The 14,315-nt window shown below is 37.8% G+C and overlaps 1 protein-coding gene across 1 annotated transcript; it reads right to left on the minus strand.

Moving 5' to 3' along the window:
• Positions 1-264: 264 nt before the first annotated feature.
• Positions 265-12,890, minus strand: LOC133866965 (serine protease SPPA, chloroplastic). Its single transcript, XM_062303631.1, has 13 exons — positions 12,400-12,890; positions 12,039-12,222; positions 11,715-11,852; positions 10,303-10,473; positions 10,124-10,227; positions 9,591-9,658; positions 5,761-5,927; positions 5,084-5,153; positions 3,650-3,804; positions 2,221-2,326; positions 1,159-1,246; positions 890-1,033; positions 265-723 (listed from the first exon to the last, which is right to left on the minus strand). Exons 1-13 carry the CDS (start codon positions 12,793-12,795, stop codon positions 493-495), a joined length of 2,022 nt encoding a protein of 673 aa, XP_062159615.1. The 5' UTR covers positions 12,796-12,890; the 3' UTR covers positions 265-492.
• Positions 12,891-14,315: the final 1,425 nt, after the last annotated feature.

Consider the following 14,315-nt stretch of genomic DNA (forward strand, 5'->3'; position numbering starts at 1 on the left):
GCGGAAAGGTTGGATGCTATTGAAACTTCTTCTTGAACGGGCTCGGCTACATTTGTTGTATCCAACAGCAGCATATATGTTGGATTTTCATGGGCCGTAACACAAAATAGTTGGACACTTAACAGCGATATTTTATTAATATTAAAAAAATTTCTAAAGCTTTGGTGGCAATTTTGTATGTTATTATTCACAAGCGTCTGCGTGCGAGATTTCTAGCTTTTCGGCTGTTTGTGTTGTGATTTCTTTGTGATCATCTATGTATCGTAAATTAGCCAACTCTGAAATGTGAACTTTATTCTCGTTTTGCATTACCTGAATGTATGTATGTACGTATAACTCGATCCATAATGCTGTACATGTACATACAAAAGCATAGAGAAGACAGGCAAACGAAGAAAAATAGAAAAACTTTACACCACCGCTTTCATTCCTCTAAAACTTAAAAGCCAAAATTTAAGAAGCACAAATGACCCAACTAAAAAATAGATTTGGTTAGAGGGAACTCAAGTAATCCTTTATCAAAGTGAAGATGGGATTGGCATAAGAATATCCCTCCAGTCTTTGAAACATAATTCCATCCATCCGGGCTTGAACTCCCTCAGATATGCTCAACTCTCGCAGCAGTTCTTTCAGTGTTATGTCAACTCCAACTAGAGTATTCCCTATGCCACTTAATATCTCAGGAAGTGAAGGGGAGGATCTTGAAAGCTCCACTAGAGTAACCTGCCCCCATCCAACCAAATGCAATATTCATTACAACATTCTCTGCAAACCATTCTAGGAGTAGACTTGTAATTTTTACCAGTATTCATCCAAAGCAAAGTCATGACCAAAGTTAAAAAAACACAAAAAACAAAACAAAGAACGAAGAAAAAAGTAAACAACAAACCTGTCTGTCTTGAGGTATATTAGCCTTAAGTTTTGCAATAGCAATAGCCCGAGAAATCCCACCAATAGCATCAACCAAACCTCTTGAAGCTGCATCTTTACCTGTCCAAACTCTCCCTTGTGCAAACTCCTCCATCTTATCTACCTAGCAACAGAATGATAGGAACATTGGAGAGATTTCAGATTTCATACAGGAAATTAAAAGTAAAGAACAAGGAGACGAAATTAAGTGACTGAAATTGTTAATGAACATCAAAATGATCAACATACAGTCATTGATCTGGAAAAAGCTGCCTTGTCACGAAATTGCTTATATGCATTCTGTGCGGACTTGGCAAAGAGTTTTGCTTCGTCTGGTCTGTATAAAAAATTGGTAACTAGTCAATTTTGGAAGCAGAGAGAGGTAACTCAATTGAAACACACTACTAAACTGGAGCAACGTCCACCAAAAGGTAAAATTAGGAGTGCCATCAAAGACATCAAGGTTCAGGCAGGTCATTAGATAGAGCTGTCCAAATCAGTGCAATGCAGAGCGAGGGTTATGCTTTTCTTTTTAAACTATACTGATTTTTGGTAAGAAATTTTTACGTAATTTCAAACATGAACTTTAGCCTCATCTGTTATCATTAACTGGAAAAGTGAAAGAAAACAAAAGACTAAAGGCATTATGAATAACATAATTATAATTCTCTTATATTTGGAAACAAAATAGAATGTTTCATGTCTATCATTTCATTGGTAATTTTGGAACTCTAAAGTGTAAAAGATCATAGAATCAATTTCTTATTTAATATCTTTTTCTCCATCTACCAAAAATAAAATTCCTCTCAATCTAGAAAATAGATCAACAAAATTTGGGGTCCTCGCTATCCACCCCTAGAACTTTGTTATTATTTGATTTAGCAACCTGCTACTTACCGCAGAAAAAAGTTTGCAACCTATTTAGTGAAAATTAAGAAACCAAATTATTGAAGCATCCAAGCAATTGTGTCATCATATGAATGGATTCTCATAGCTATTACAAATATGAAATTTAAATATGGTGGACATATGAAGGATCATGTGTTTGTTTGGGCAATGCTTATGTCCATTTCATCCACAACTTCCCAAGTTCAAACCAATACATTATCTAATGTATTTTTCAAACGTTAATGTGAGGGCATAGCTGCATAATCAATGAAACAAAATCATCTACATGCCATCCGCTTAGATAGCTAGCGAAAGACTTATTCCGGTTTCGCTTTGAATAAGAAATTATATATATAGCAGAATATTATCTTGTCCAGTTCCGCAAAGGATATGTAAAGCTAGCAAACAACAAGGACTCTTTACCTGAAAGGTCTTTGTTCAGCTGCAAGGAGCTCGGCATATCTTCCCCTCGATATGATTTCCTTGTTGAACCCAATCTTTTCATACAGTTGCCCCAGGTTAAACTTCCCTAAGATCAAAATTAATGATGCATTAGCACCAACTTCTTACAAAATCCAAATACTTTTAACAATCAAGGGAATGTTTTGAAGATTCCCCTTTTTCTATTTTTTCTTTTCTTTTTTTACTGTGAATTAGTTCGTTCAATTTTAGTAAGTACACACGAAGTATACAAGAAATACACCTAACTATAAGCATCGAAAAGATTGAGAAAACCTGACCAAAAGAATTAAGGTGCATTTTTTCAAAACTTACTCATGAACTTCAGTTATCAAACAAAAAAAACCCTATTTAGTTGCAGATCTGCAAGGCGACATTGATATGAATTCTAGCTTGGTTACCACAATTTCAATCATGATTGATATATGATTGGAGAAACAATTTTGTGTAATCTTGCAACTTTACAGCACAAGGAGACACTATTGGAGACCCATTCAGGTAACAATCTTTCATGAACTATGATAACCCCATATTTTAAACATGTTGAGTTAAATCCCACATCATGTGAATGAATTGTGAAGGTATTGCATGGCCATGTGCTAAGTCCTAGATCGATTGTATACTAGGTGGCACTGGACCATATAAGTGATTCTAAAGAGCTATAATAATAACAAGCCCTTTTGGGTTCTAACGTAAATTTAGTTAGCGCTTTCTTGGATCTTGACAAATTATGACACCCTAGATTGAATTGGATTGGATTAAATTGTAAAGGTGTTAAATAGGTATGTGGTAAGTCCCACATTGGCAATGATTTTAAGGAGCTCCTCATTATGAATAGTCCTTTTGGAGTACCACACAAATGTGTTATGTATTCCCAAGTCATGAAAAGTGTATCAGACCAAATTAATAATGCCATATGGAATTCGACACTACAATGGTACATATAATAACCAAGACTCCTGTAATTTCTCTAGATCTACGTGAAAAAAGTAATCAGAAAGTATTTATGGTAAGGAGAGTTCAATACAGAAGTTAACATGAAGAAACTAATCAGGGAAAAGTGAACATGAAGAAACTAATCAGGTGGTTTATGGCAAGGAGGGCTCAATATAGAAGTTAACACCCATATATTTGGCCTAACAAACTAAAGCTTCTTGCATCTCCTCAGTTATACTTCACAATATTGGAGATCTTAAAATAGGAAAAAGAGAAAACATGATTGAAAAGAACCCTTATTCTTCACCAATACCTTTTGCACACTGTCTGAGATATTTTGTTTTCTCACTGCCGCAACCAACTTAAATTTCTTCTATTTAACAGTCCTACCAGCTTATATATCTGATGTTCAGTTACTTTATTTTTTATATTTGGGTTGAAGTATTCGTAGGTTCACCTGTGACAACTCCAATAGAACCAGTCAATGTTAGATTTTCTGCAACAAGGGTCCCTGCTGCCATTGCCATATAGTATCCACCGCTTGCGGCCACATCAGACATTGATGCGATGACAGGTTTTGATGCTGCCAAAAGTCTGATTTCCCTCCACATTCTGTACACCATAAACACCAGATGTTAGTAAGTTAACCACAGAATAATTTCTTTAAATAATTCAATACTAGCAACCAAAGCTCTTTCTTTGTCAATCTTCACATCTTATTCCCCGACTTTCCTTTTGTCTTTTGAGTGTTTATCAGGTGACTGCTCAGGGAAGGAGAGGAAAGGGTTATGTTTAAACCAAGGCAGAAGTTAGATTGATTTCTTGACTGAAAATCAATTGCGGATCTACTATGTTTGAAACTTTTGGTAGACTCAAGAACAGTTATTAACGGGAGGAAGTTTGGAACTACGATTTCAAAGATGCATAAAATGCAGCTACCAGAAGCAGCACAGACACTTTGAAGGGCAAGAAGGCATATTCCCAAAGAAAGGCAGGAAAGGCCTCTTGACTATAGCACAAGGCCAGTTTCGCAGCTCCCATATATAAGGTTTTAAATATAATTGCTCTGGTTTTTATTCAGTGAACTTCATATGAATCACTAATGGTTACCGCCACATTGCCTCATTAGAATCAATTGGTAGGCCCAGTTCATACATTTGATCGACATCAACTAAGCAGACACAAAATGCTTACCACCGCTGTGCCATAGCAGGAGTCTTTAAGTAATCATGTTAACTGGGGCATATGAGATTTAGATTTCGGGGAGAACTGCAAAGATGGTAACACTTGCATATTCACTATCAAGTTTAATTTCTTGTGAATGGAACTCCTATCACTCTTCAACAGTTTGAGAGGCCAAAGGCAAAGTGATCCACGTTCACAGCTTTTCCCTATTCTTGTTAGGGTATTTTTCAGCCGATGTTGGCTGGAGCAAACGAGGGCGGTTAGAGGTCAAGTTTTCCAATTGGTAGTTACACAAGTCGATTGTTGATGACTTCAAAATTTCCATATGCAGATGACACTACTATTTTTGGTGGGGCTGATATAAAACGGGGTGGGTTCTCTAAGGTCTGTCCTTTTATGCTTTGAAGTAATTACAAGTTTGAGTAAATTTCTAGGAAAGCTAATTAATAACTGTGGGTGCTGCAGAGGAGGAAGGTCTTGCTTCTGATGTATTGTCTACCCTTGGATGCTGTATGGGACTTTATTATTACCCAGTATGAGGTTGCTCTAAGTTTGAGAAACTTGACAGAGGGAATACTGGATCAATGCTTATAGTTTAAAGAAAACAAAACATAACTAGGTACCTGGTATACAAAAATGTCTACTTCCTTTGTTCACTATCAATGGATTCAATATTACATATATAGGCAAAATGACCAGCACTTACAAATCAGAAGCAAGAGCATCACCTCCAGGGCTGTCAATTCGGATGATTGCTGCCTTATATCTTTTTGACTCTGAGGGGGAGAAAAGTTAAAAAAAAAAAAAACACGACTGGAAAAATGATTTGTGACTATGCAAATAGCTAGTAACTAAAAAGGGAAAGCAGCAAGAACACAGAGTTGGTTTCAACAAAACGACTCCTGAGCAGATAAAGACATGATGACTAGACAATGCGTTTTGTTCTTATATTTCTAAAGACAGGCGGAGATTGAATAAAGGGCATGTTCAGTGCCCGGCCCAAGTAAAAATCAAAGCTACATGTTGTGAATGCATACGGATGTTACTATTTCTCCAAGTGAACAGAACTAATTCCCCTCTGTTCTTTTGAGTTCCACTACATTAGAAGTCTTCTTGATATAACTAGCCAGAAGACTTCTCAAGAGTCAAGTCAGACATCTATATTTTTGTTTTCATAGCATCTTCAAATGGATCCCCATGTCTCCACAATATATAGCATGGCATAACTGCAAAGCAGCACATAATGTTAACATGAACGTAATTCATAATCTCATAAGGCAATAACACATTCCTCAATTCTTAAGAGAAAACTGTCATGCCTCTGCAGAGAAAAAAAAAAAAAGCATTAAATCAAGTAAATTGTTATTATAAGGTCATGTATACCTCTCACACTACGAATCTTCTCAATGACCTGCTCTGCAATAATGGCCGAACCAGGACCACTTAATGGACTCCGTACACGACTAATGCTCCCTGAAGCTCTGATCACAGCTATTTGATCCTTACCGCCTGATAAACCAAGAGTCCATTTTCTAACTCGAGAGTATTTTCTGCAGTTATCATGAAAAAAAAAAAGAAAAAAAAAGAAAGAAGAATGAAATCTAATAAAGGTTAATATTTCACAGGCCACTCACAAGCGAGAGAGAAACATGAACTTTATCATACTCATAGCACCAATTCAATAAAAGATCCTACAATGATTGCATGTGCGTGTGTGCATGTGTGCCCAAGGAAAGTTATAAGGCCCTACAGAATAACAAGAGAGAGTTATAACTTGCTGCAAGCAAAACCTTAATGAGCATAAACCTGATTCATTAAATAATGGATACATATCATAGAAAAAAAAGAATTCACATGGTATATATGGAGACCACAGAATAAGACACTAATTCCTCAGAGAACCTGTTAGGAAATTTAAATCACAAAACTGTTCAAATTGTTTTTTGATAAAATAATTCAATCTCATAAAAGGCGCAAAAGGGCACAACACATGTATACAAGAAAAATCCCTAATTAAGGAGAAAAGAACACAGCTCAAAAAAAATTAAACATGATGGCTTTTAACATTATCACTGAATGCACCATATGATAATGAATGCACCATATTAAACACAAATGAGCCACCCTCCAAACGCATCAGCTTAGGCATCAGCTTCCCAATTCGCCTCTCCAACTAGTCAGCAACTCAACCACCCCTCTAGGCATTCCGCACTCTCCAAATGCACCATATTAAACACAAAAGAGCCACTCTCCAAGCCTCTAAAATGCATCAGCTTCCCAAATGGCCTCTCCAACTAGCCAGCAACTCAACCACCTTTCTAGGCATGACCCACTCTAACCAAATAGATGGAAGATGGAAGATGGAAACCCACCGTTCTCTAGCCACCTCACAATGAAGAAGAATGTGATCAATAGTCTTCCCATTCCTCTTACACAAACAATCCTAGTCCACCACAATTAGTGTGGTAAACGAGCCGAGCTCGGGCGAGTATTGCCTGTGCGAGCTTGACTCACCTACATTCATCACAAGCTCGAGCTCGCGATGAGTTTTAAAAGCCAAGCTCGGCTCGCCAAGGAGAAATCCTTGTGCGGGCTTGAGTAATTTTTTTTTTCAAATTTTAAACTAATTTTTAAACCGAAAATGATTCTTGACAAAAAACAATCAAAATTGCTAATCTGAGAGAGCTCACCTGTTTTGCACATGCTAGCTCCAGCTCCTACTGTTTCATGTATTGGCTTCCCTTTTAATAAATGTGGTCTAGTGAGATTCTGTTATTCCTTTCCAATGTGGGACTCGAGATAAAAGAACTCTTGAACTTTGAGTAACAACCCCTATTCTCACCATCTCTCTCTTTGAACTAGTTAGGTTCCGGCCAGCCATAGCTCCAGTAGTTACGCTCAATGCCACAAGCTTCTCACCAACAGCTTTCACTGGCTCGTTTACACTGAGAGCTGCTACAGGTGCTCTAATCACCCACTTCCACAGTTGCAGTATTTTCTTACAACTAGGGAACCTAGTGAGGTTAACGGAATGGCTAAGGGGAAGAGTTCTTGGAAAGGGATTTAAATACAACTCGTCCACCATAAACACACCAAAGATTTTCCTAGTAATCACCATTATTGTAACTATACGTGTTTCACTCTCTTTATTCAGCAATTGTAGACAAGTGGCTCTTGCAATGCTGATTACTTCTTAGTCAGCTATGCTTTTATTCACCTCTCTCTCTACTGGTGCGTCTTATGTCAACTGCCAGATGATCACAATTCACAAGCGTTTGGCTAACTACTTTGAGCCAAGAGTGGCATCACTCAGTTCTATCGATCATGGCAACCGAAAGTACCAGTTAAGAGAGAAACAGAGCCAACCCATCTAAATTATTTGGAACCATCAAAATCGCGGGTATCACGAATTTCTCGAGTCAAGGTTGAATTTGTGTTATGGGTATGTGAAAAAGTTGTTCTATGGAGTTTTTAGAGTGTGGGTATGTAAAAAGATTAGATGGATGTGTGAAATTTTGATGAGAATTTGAGTGTTAAAAATGTGCCTAGCAAATGTTTGATGAAATGTCTTAGTAGGAGGTTTTTGTTGTTTTGTTGGGTTATGCTTGGCACTCTGAGGAAGAATTGGTTGCTCTACTAGCCACGATTTTCTATTTTGAGCATTCCACAAGTTGAGGCATGTTATGGTGACACAATGATTTGAAGGTTATTGTTATGTTTGTGAAAGTGCATTGCCACGTGGTTGCTATACATCAAAGGCACATATGCTATATATATTATTGACTATTGATTGTTGTTAATTAGTAAGTAATATACTATATGAGCCATTTTAGTAATATATATACATATGTATAAATATATATGTACATATTAATAAGCATGTACGAGTCGAGTTAACAAGCGAGTCGAGCATTATTTGAAATTGTTCACGAATATTAACTAAGCCAAGCCAAGTTTTATACGAGTATGAATCGTTTAATAATTAAATCTAGTTTCATGTTCACGAATGACCCATTTAATAATCGAGTCAAGCATGAATTGAGCTTAACCAAACAAGCCCAAGCGAGATCATGAGTAGTTTGTTCATTTAGAGCCCTAGCCACAATGATGTGTCTAGAACCCCACCCCCCCCCCCCGAAAGGACCATCAGCCTCCTTGGAATACCATCCTCCCCCCTATAATATCAGATTTGGTTTCCACGACTAATCTCCACAATGCATCTCTTTCCATGGCATACCTTCATAACCATTTCCCTAGGAGAGCTTGATTAAACTAAATCAGATTTCTAACCCCTAAACTACACGAGCAATCTGGAGAACAAACTTTAGACCAACTTAGGATTTGTACATGTCACCACCTCTGCTCCATAGAAAATCCCTCTGAAGTTTTTCAATCCGGTTGCCTACTCCTGCAGGAATAGGAAAAATGGATAGATAATAAGTTGGCAAATTAAAGAGAGTGCTTTTAATTAGAGCCAATCTACCACCCCTTCGATAAGTAGAGTCTCTTCCAACCTGCCAAACGATGTTCCAATTTTTCAATAATGCCATCCCATAGTGACTTAGCCTAATATGAAGCCCCCAAAGGAAAACCTAAATACTTCATAGGCAAAGAGGAAACCCTAGAGCCAAGGATATGAGCCAAACCTCCAATATAACCCACCATGCCAGCAATTATTGAATGGCGAAAGTTCAAAGGGATTTTCTATAGGGTGAAGTTGGTGACAAGTTCAAATTTCATCTAGTAAGTTGGTCTAAAATTTGTTCTCCAGATTGCTTTGGTGGTTTGAAGGTTAGAAATCTGAGTCATTTTAACTGAGCTCTCTTGAGAAAGTGGTTGTGGAGGTATGCCACGGGAAAGAGAGGCGTTGTGGAGATTGGTGGTGGAAACCAAATTTGATTAGTTAAGTGCAAGTCCATGGCAAGTCTTCACTCAAAATATTTAAACCTAAAAACAGCAAGGTGTTGAATTTTTTTTATATGATGTTGGATTATGATACAGTAATAAAAAAACAGTTGAGTAGACTCTCTAAAGATTAGATGTCTAAGCAATAGAAAAGTAACAGGAATAATTCTTTGTTAAAATAACAGAAAAGGACAGCTCCAATTGGGACAAAGGGGTTGTCTAGTTGTCAACAACTCCAAGAAAACAAAAATACTCCACCAGACACCAAACTATACGTACTTGAAGGCCTTAATTAAGAATTTGACTACCTGTAATCAATCATAGGAATATTTTTATCCTTCTGCACTCCAAGTCTCTCCCTTAACATTGAAATAACCTGCAAGGACTGGATGTTACTAAAAACCACCTGAAAATCATCAAATCAATCAAGGAAAAATGCCTTGAAGTTTCAAGGATACAATCCACTCCCGATACAGATGACTGTCAAACACAGTCCTCAACAGAAACTATTGAACAGGCATGGAGGCTAACAAATAATCAACTGTAACAACAATATGGTATGTATCTTTGAATGGATATATTCAGACTAGATAATTACTACGCCATAGAAGCTCTACCTATAACTTGTTTGGAGGAGCAAGGAGGGACAATGACTGAGTTTTAGAAAACCCTCTCAACTGGCTGTAAGGATAATATTATACCGAAGAGTAAACAAAAATGCCATCTCACTCTCAAAATATCTCATGAAATTCTCAATAAGTTAAGTGCAGTAGCAAATATTGATTCTTCCTCATATACCTCAAGCCCTAACTTCTAAGCAAACAGGAACAGAACTATGTACCTCATCATCATAGCTTATGTTTGTTATCCAGCCCTCTTCTTTTATCCTTTCAACTTGGTAAACTCCTTCATTGATGATGTTCTCAAGATCCTCCCTTGACTTTCCTACAGAAAATTTGCAGAAGCCTGTAAGTTTATTCAATACTTGAAGATTCAGAGAAGCATGAGATGCCAAGCCACCTTTTGCAGAAGAAACTTTATCCAGCCAATTTCCATAGATGTTATCAAGCAATGCAGTCAGCATCTCACAATTTTCTTCAGACATTGTTTTGCGTATAAGTTGATCCCCAGCACTTTTGTATTTGCCAATCCTTTCCACTTGTGGCTCAATTCCTACTTTCTCAAGGACACCTTCAAAACAAAATTTCCTGAACCTCTTCAAATAACAGTTGAAACTATAAGGTAGCACAGAGTACCATTTTTACAAGTGACAAATTAGGAAAGGACTTTTGTGCATCTGTCTTTAAAAAACTAAATGTAAGCGCAAAAAAAGGCTATAAGTTTTTACCTTACAAGCATCTATAAGATGCACATGTGAGCAAGTTAAACATTCTGGATTAAGCACAGCTACAATAAAATGCAGTCTCCTCTCAATTTTAAGTTGCACGATAATAAAAGAGCCAAGGCCATGATTTTCATATTTCAAGGATCAATTTATGTGATCAACCAAACTTCACAACACTAATTACTGGATATGATCACCAATGCCTTCCACACCTTGCAAGGTAGGATTCCAAAATCACCATTTGAAACTTTTCTGATGCTATGTAACAATTGGACATCATCTTATTTGTATCTCAAGATTACTCTAACCATTTCCAAAATTAGAAAAGTTTTGCTGCATCAAAATTCTGAGACAGAGATTAATAAATATAATCCAGTCAATGGTTCACTCGGGTGACAAAATCCTTGTGCTCTTAAAGATTTTCTCTTTGTATTATAACATATTCATGCAAAAATACAAAAAATAGTAAATTATTCGCTTAAGATAACACAAAAGATGTGATGGAAAAATGTAGATAAAAGTAGTACGATGAAAACAGTCCAAGAATTCAGATCATGGTAAGTTCCATGACACCTGAGCCTAGCAAAAAAGGGCAACATAGCTGATAAGGTAAACTGAGTTGTGATAGTAGCAAGAATCAGCATTAACTCCATTTCAGAAATCAGCTGCAAGTTCATGCAAGCAAAGGGTCATATGATATCTACAAGGTTACATACTTATACATATAAACTGCACTCAATTTACAAGAAGAGTTCTTTTAAACTGCAGCAGATTATAGGAGCAAAGTAGCATTACTAAAGTCTGAAAGTCATGTAACACAGAAGGAGAAGAAAACATACAGTTTGCTCCTCTAAGACACATCAAACAAACTTGCTTTCTAATAGGATGAAATATCTTTTAGTTGAAACAGAAATTGGCTATTATAAAAGCATTGCCAGCCTTCTCCACCACCCCCTCCTCCCCCCCCCCCCCCCCCCCCCCCAAACACCTCCAAAAAAAGGAACAAAAACAAAAGCCTTCAGATACCGCTACAATTTATCCAAACTTAGGTGAAACCATGTAAGGAGGAGCAAAAAAAAAAACTTACCTCCAAGGAATGATGCTTGAACAGTCAAACCGAACAAAGAAAAATAAGCACTAGGAGGGGCATATATCTCATCACATGCACAGGCAACGTAATATTCTTTCTCACGACATGTAGGGACATATGCCACAATGAATTTACCTACAAGTATAAAGAAAAATCGAAGTTAGTGGTCCTCAATACAGACAATTCGCTGGCAGATCACTATAGAAAGCTCGAAATATAGATACATCGCTCAGCTATCTAGTAATGAAGGTATCCAGTACTTTGGACATAACGAGAAAAAGAGAAAAAATAAAATAAAAATAAATGGCATTGTGATACTACCTGATTTCTTGAAATCCAATATATGCCTTCGGATTTCTTCAACTTTACCCCACCCACAATTCAATGTTTCAATATGGAGATAGATACCAGAAATACGAGGATCATAGGCTGCTTTTATAATGTTCTCACAAATCTGAGGTAGAGATAGTCCTGAAGAGAAACGGCTCTTTAGCTGATCAGATATCTGAACATAAGAAAGAGCAGAGCAATTTAAACTTGTTATTAGAAACATCAAATAATCCAGTAAAATACCAATTCCAATGTACATACACACATGCATGCATGATGATGATGCATTATGCATAGAAGGAAAATGTACAAGGAGAAGATAAACCTATTTATCCAAAAAAAAAAAAAAAACCTGGCCGCGCAGCTTCATGTTCAAGACGGCGCCCTTGCGAACGCGCTCCCAAGGGAAGGCAACCAGCATCTTAAGCTTCACAGTGAACTTGGTCCACCAGCTAAACTCCTCAAACTGAAATTCACCGCTCGGATAGTCCTCATCGCGAACTCTACCACTCTCGCTACTGTTAACCTTCTTCCCTTCAGCCCCAGCCTCGTTTCCATCCTTTCCTACTACTTCCTCCTCTTCTTTGCTTTTGACGGAGAAGGATAAGTTTCGGAGGGGAAGGGAGCGCCGATGTAAATGGAGAGAAGAGAGAGGCGAGGGAGGCGAGGGGATGATCAGGGAAGTGAGGGCTCGGCGGTGGATGGAACTGAAATGCGGGGTGTGGAGGAGAAGAAGAAGCTTCGACATTTTTTTGGCAGAGAGGAATTTGTGTGCCGAAACCGAGGAGGAGGAGGAGGGTGAGGGAGAACTCGGTAGCAAAGAAAAAGAAAAAGAAAAAGGTCAAGTTTCGTCCACGTCATCAGGTTATGGACTGTCACCGTGTCATATCCTTGTGCTACCATTTAAACCACTCCGGTCCAATTTTCTCTTTGCTTTTTGGAAATTTCTCCAAACGGTGGATATATCATATATATGATCGGAACACAGTACATTAACTAATTTGTAAAAATTATAAATAATTTAATTTAGATACCTTTTTCTTATTATTCTATCCATGTCCATGTGTAAATATAAAATATTAAAATATCGGACAGTGGTCTTTTCAATAAATGTTAAGGGCATGATATTTGTAATAAGCCATTTATGATTTATTTTTAGCCCAAGAAACAATATATTTTAGGCCATCTCAGTAGTTGGAGTTAAAATAGCTATTCAAAAAATACAAATCTCTACTTTAACCACTGACTATCTTAAAAACACTCCAACAATAATCTTTATTCCACTCTTCATTTTCTTAAAATATTGTTTTTTAATCTTTTTCTTTATTTTTCATTTTTTTTTTCACTTCTCCCTCTCACTCTCCGGTCTCCCCCAACCCCCAACCCCGACCCATCTCCCCAACCCCAACCCCAACCCGCCGCCGCAGCTGATGGGACCCCCAACTGGACTCCAACACAGACAACGCCAACAATACTCAAAACGGTGACGATTCGGGCAGCGGAGCGCGGAAGAGGAAGTCGCGGTGGGCCGATGACGAGCCGAAGCTGCCAACGTCTCTGCTACTTCAGCTCCCCGATTTCATGAAGGAACTCACCGGAGGTATTGAATTCGATCCCGAAATCCAAGCTCTGAATAGTAGGCTTTTAGAGATTAGTCGGATGTTATTGTCCAGGTTACCTCTAGACGATAGAGCAGAAGGGGCTCGGTCCCTCGGCTTTCAAGCCACCGGCAGATTATCGGCCGCCGAAGTTTCAAAAGAAGCTTTACATACCGATGAACGAGTACCCAGGTTATAATTTCATCGGTTTGATTATTGGGCCGAGAGGGAATACCCAAAAGAGGATGGAGAGGGAGACTGGTTCCAGGATTGTGATTTGGGGGAAAGGGTCGGTGAAGAGGATGGAGAGGGAGACCGGTTCCAAGACTGTGATTTGGGGGAAACGGTCGGTGAAGGAGGGTAGGTTGCAACAGAAGAGGGATCGGAGAAAGAGAGAGGGAGAGAGAAAAAATTAATAAAAAAAAATCTAAACACATGAACAGTGAATAGTCAATGTTGGCTATTTACTGTTCATGTGTTTAGAAAAATGGTTAAAGTAACCATTCTGTTGGAGAAGAAAAAAAAGCAAAAAAAGTCAAATATGACTTTTTGGTTAAAATAGAGCTTCTGCTAGAGATGGCCTTAGTGCTAGAAATATAACAATACAAGCAATTTATTATTGGATTCTATATTGTTGAGGTTGGCTGACATGGTTTCCTAGAGAAAATAT

Source organism: Alnus glutinosa, chromosome 4 (genome assembly GCF_958979055.1).
Source record: "Alnus glutinosa chromosome 4, dhAlnGlut1.1, whole genome shotgun sequence".
NCBI classification, from domain to species: Eukaryota; Viridiplantae; Streptophyta; class Magnoliopsida; order Fagales; family Betulaceae; genus Alnus; species Alnus glutinosa.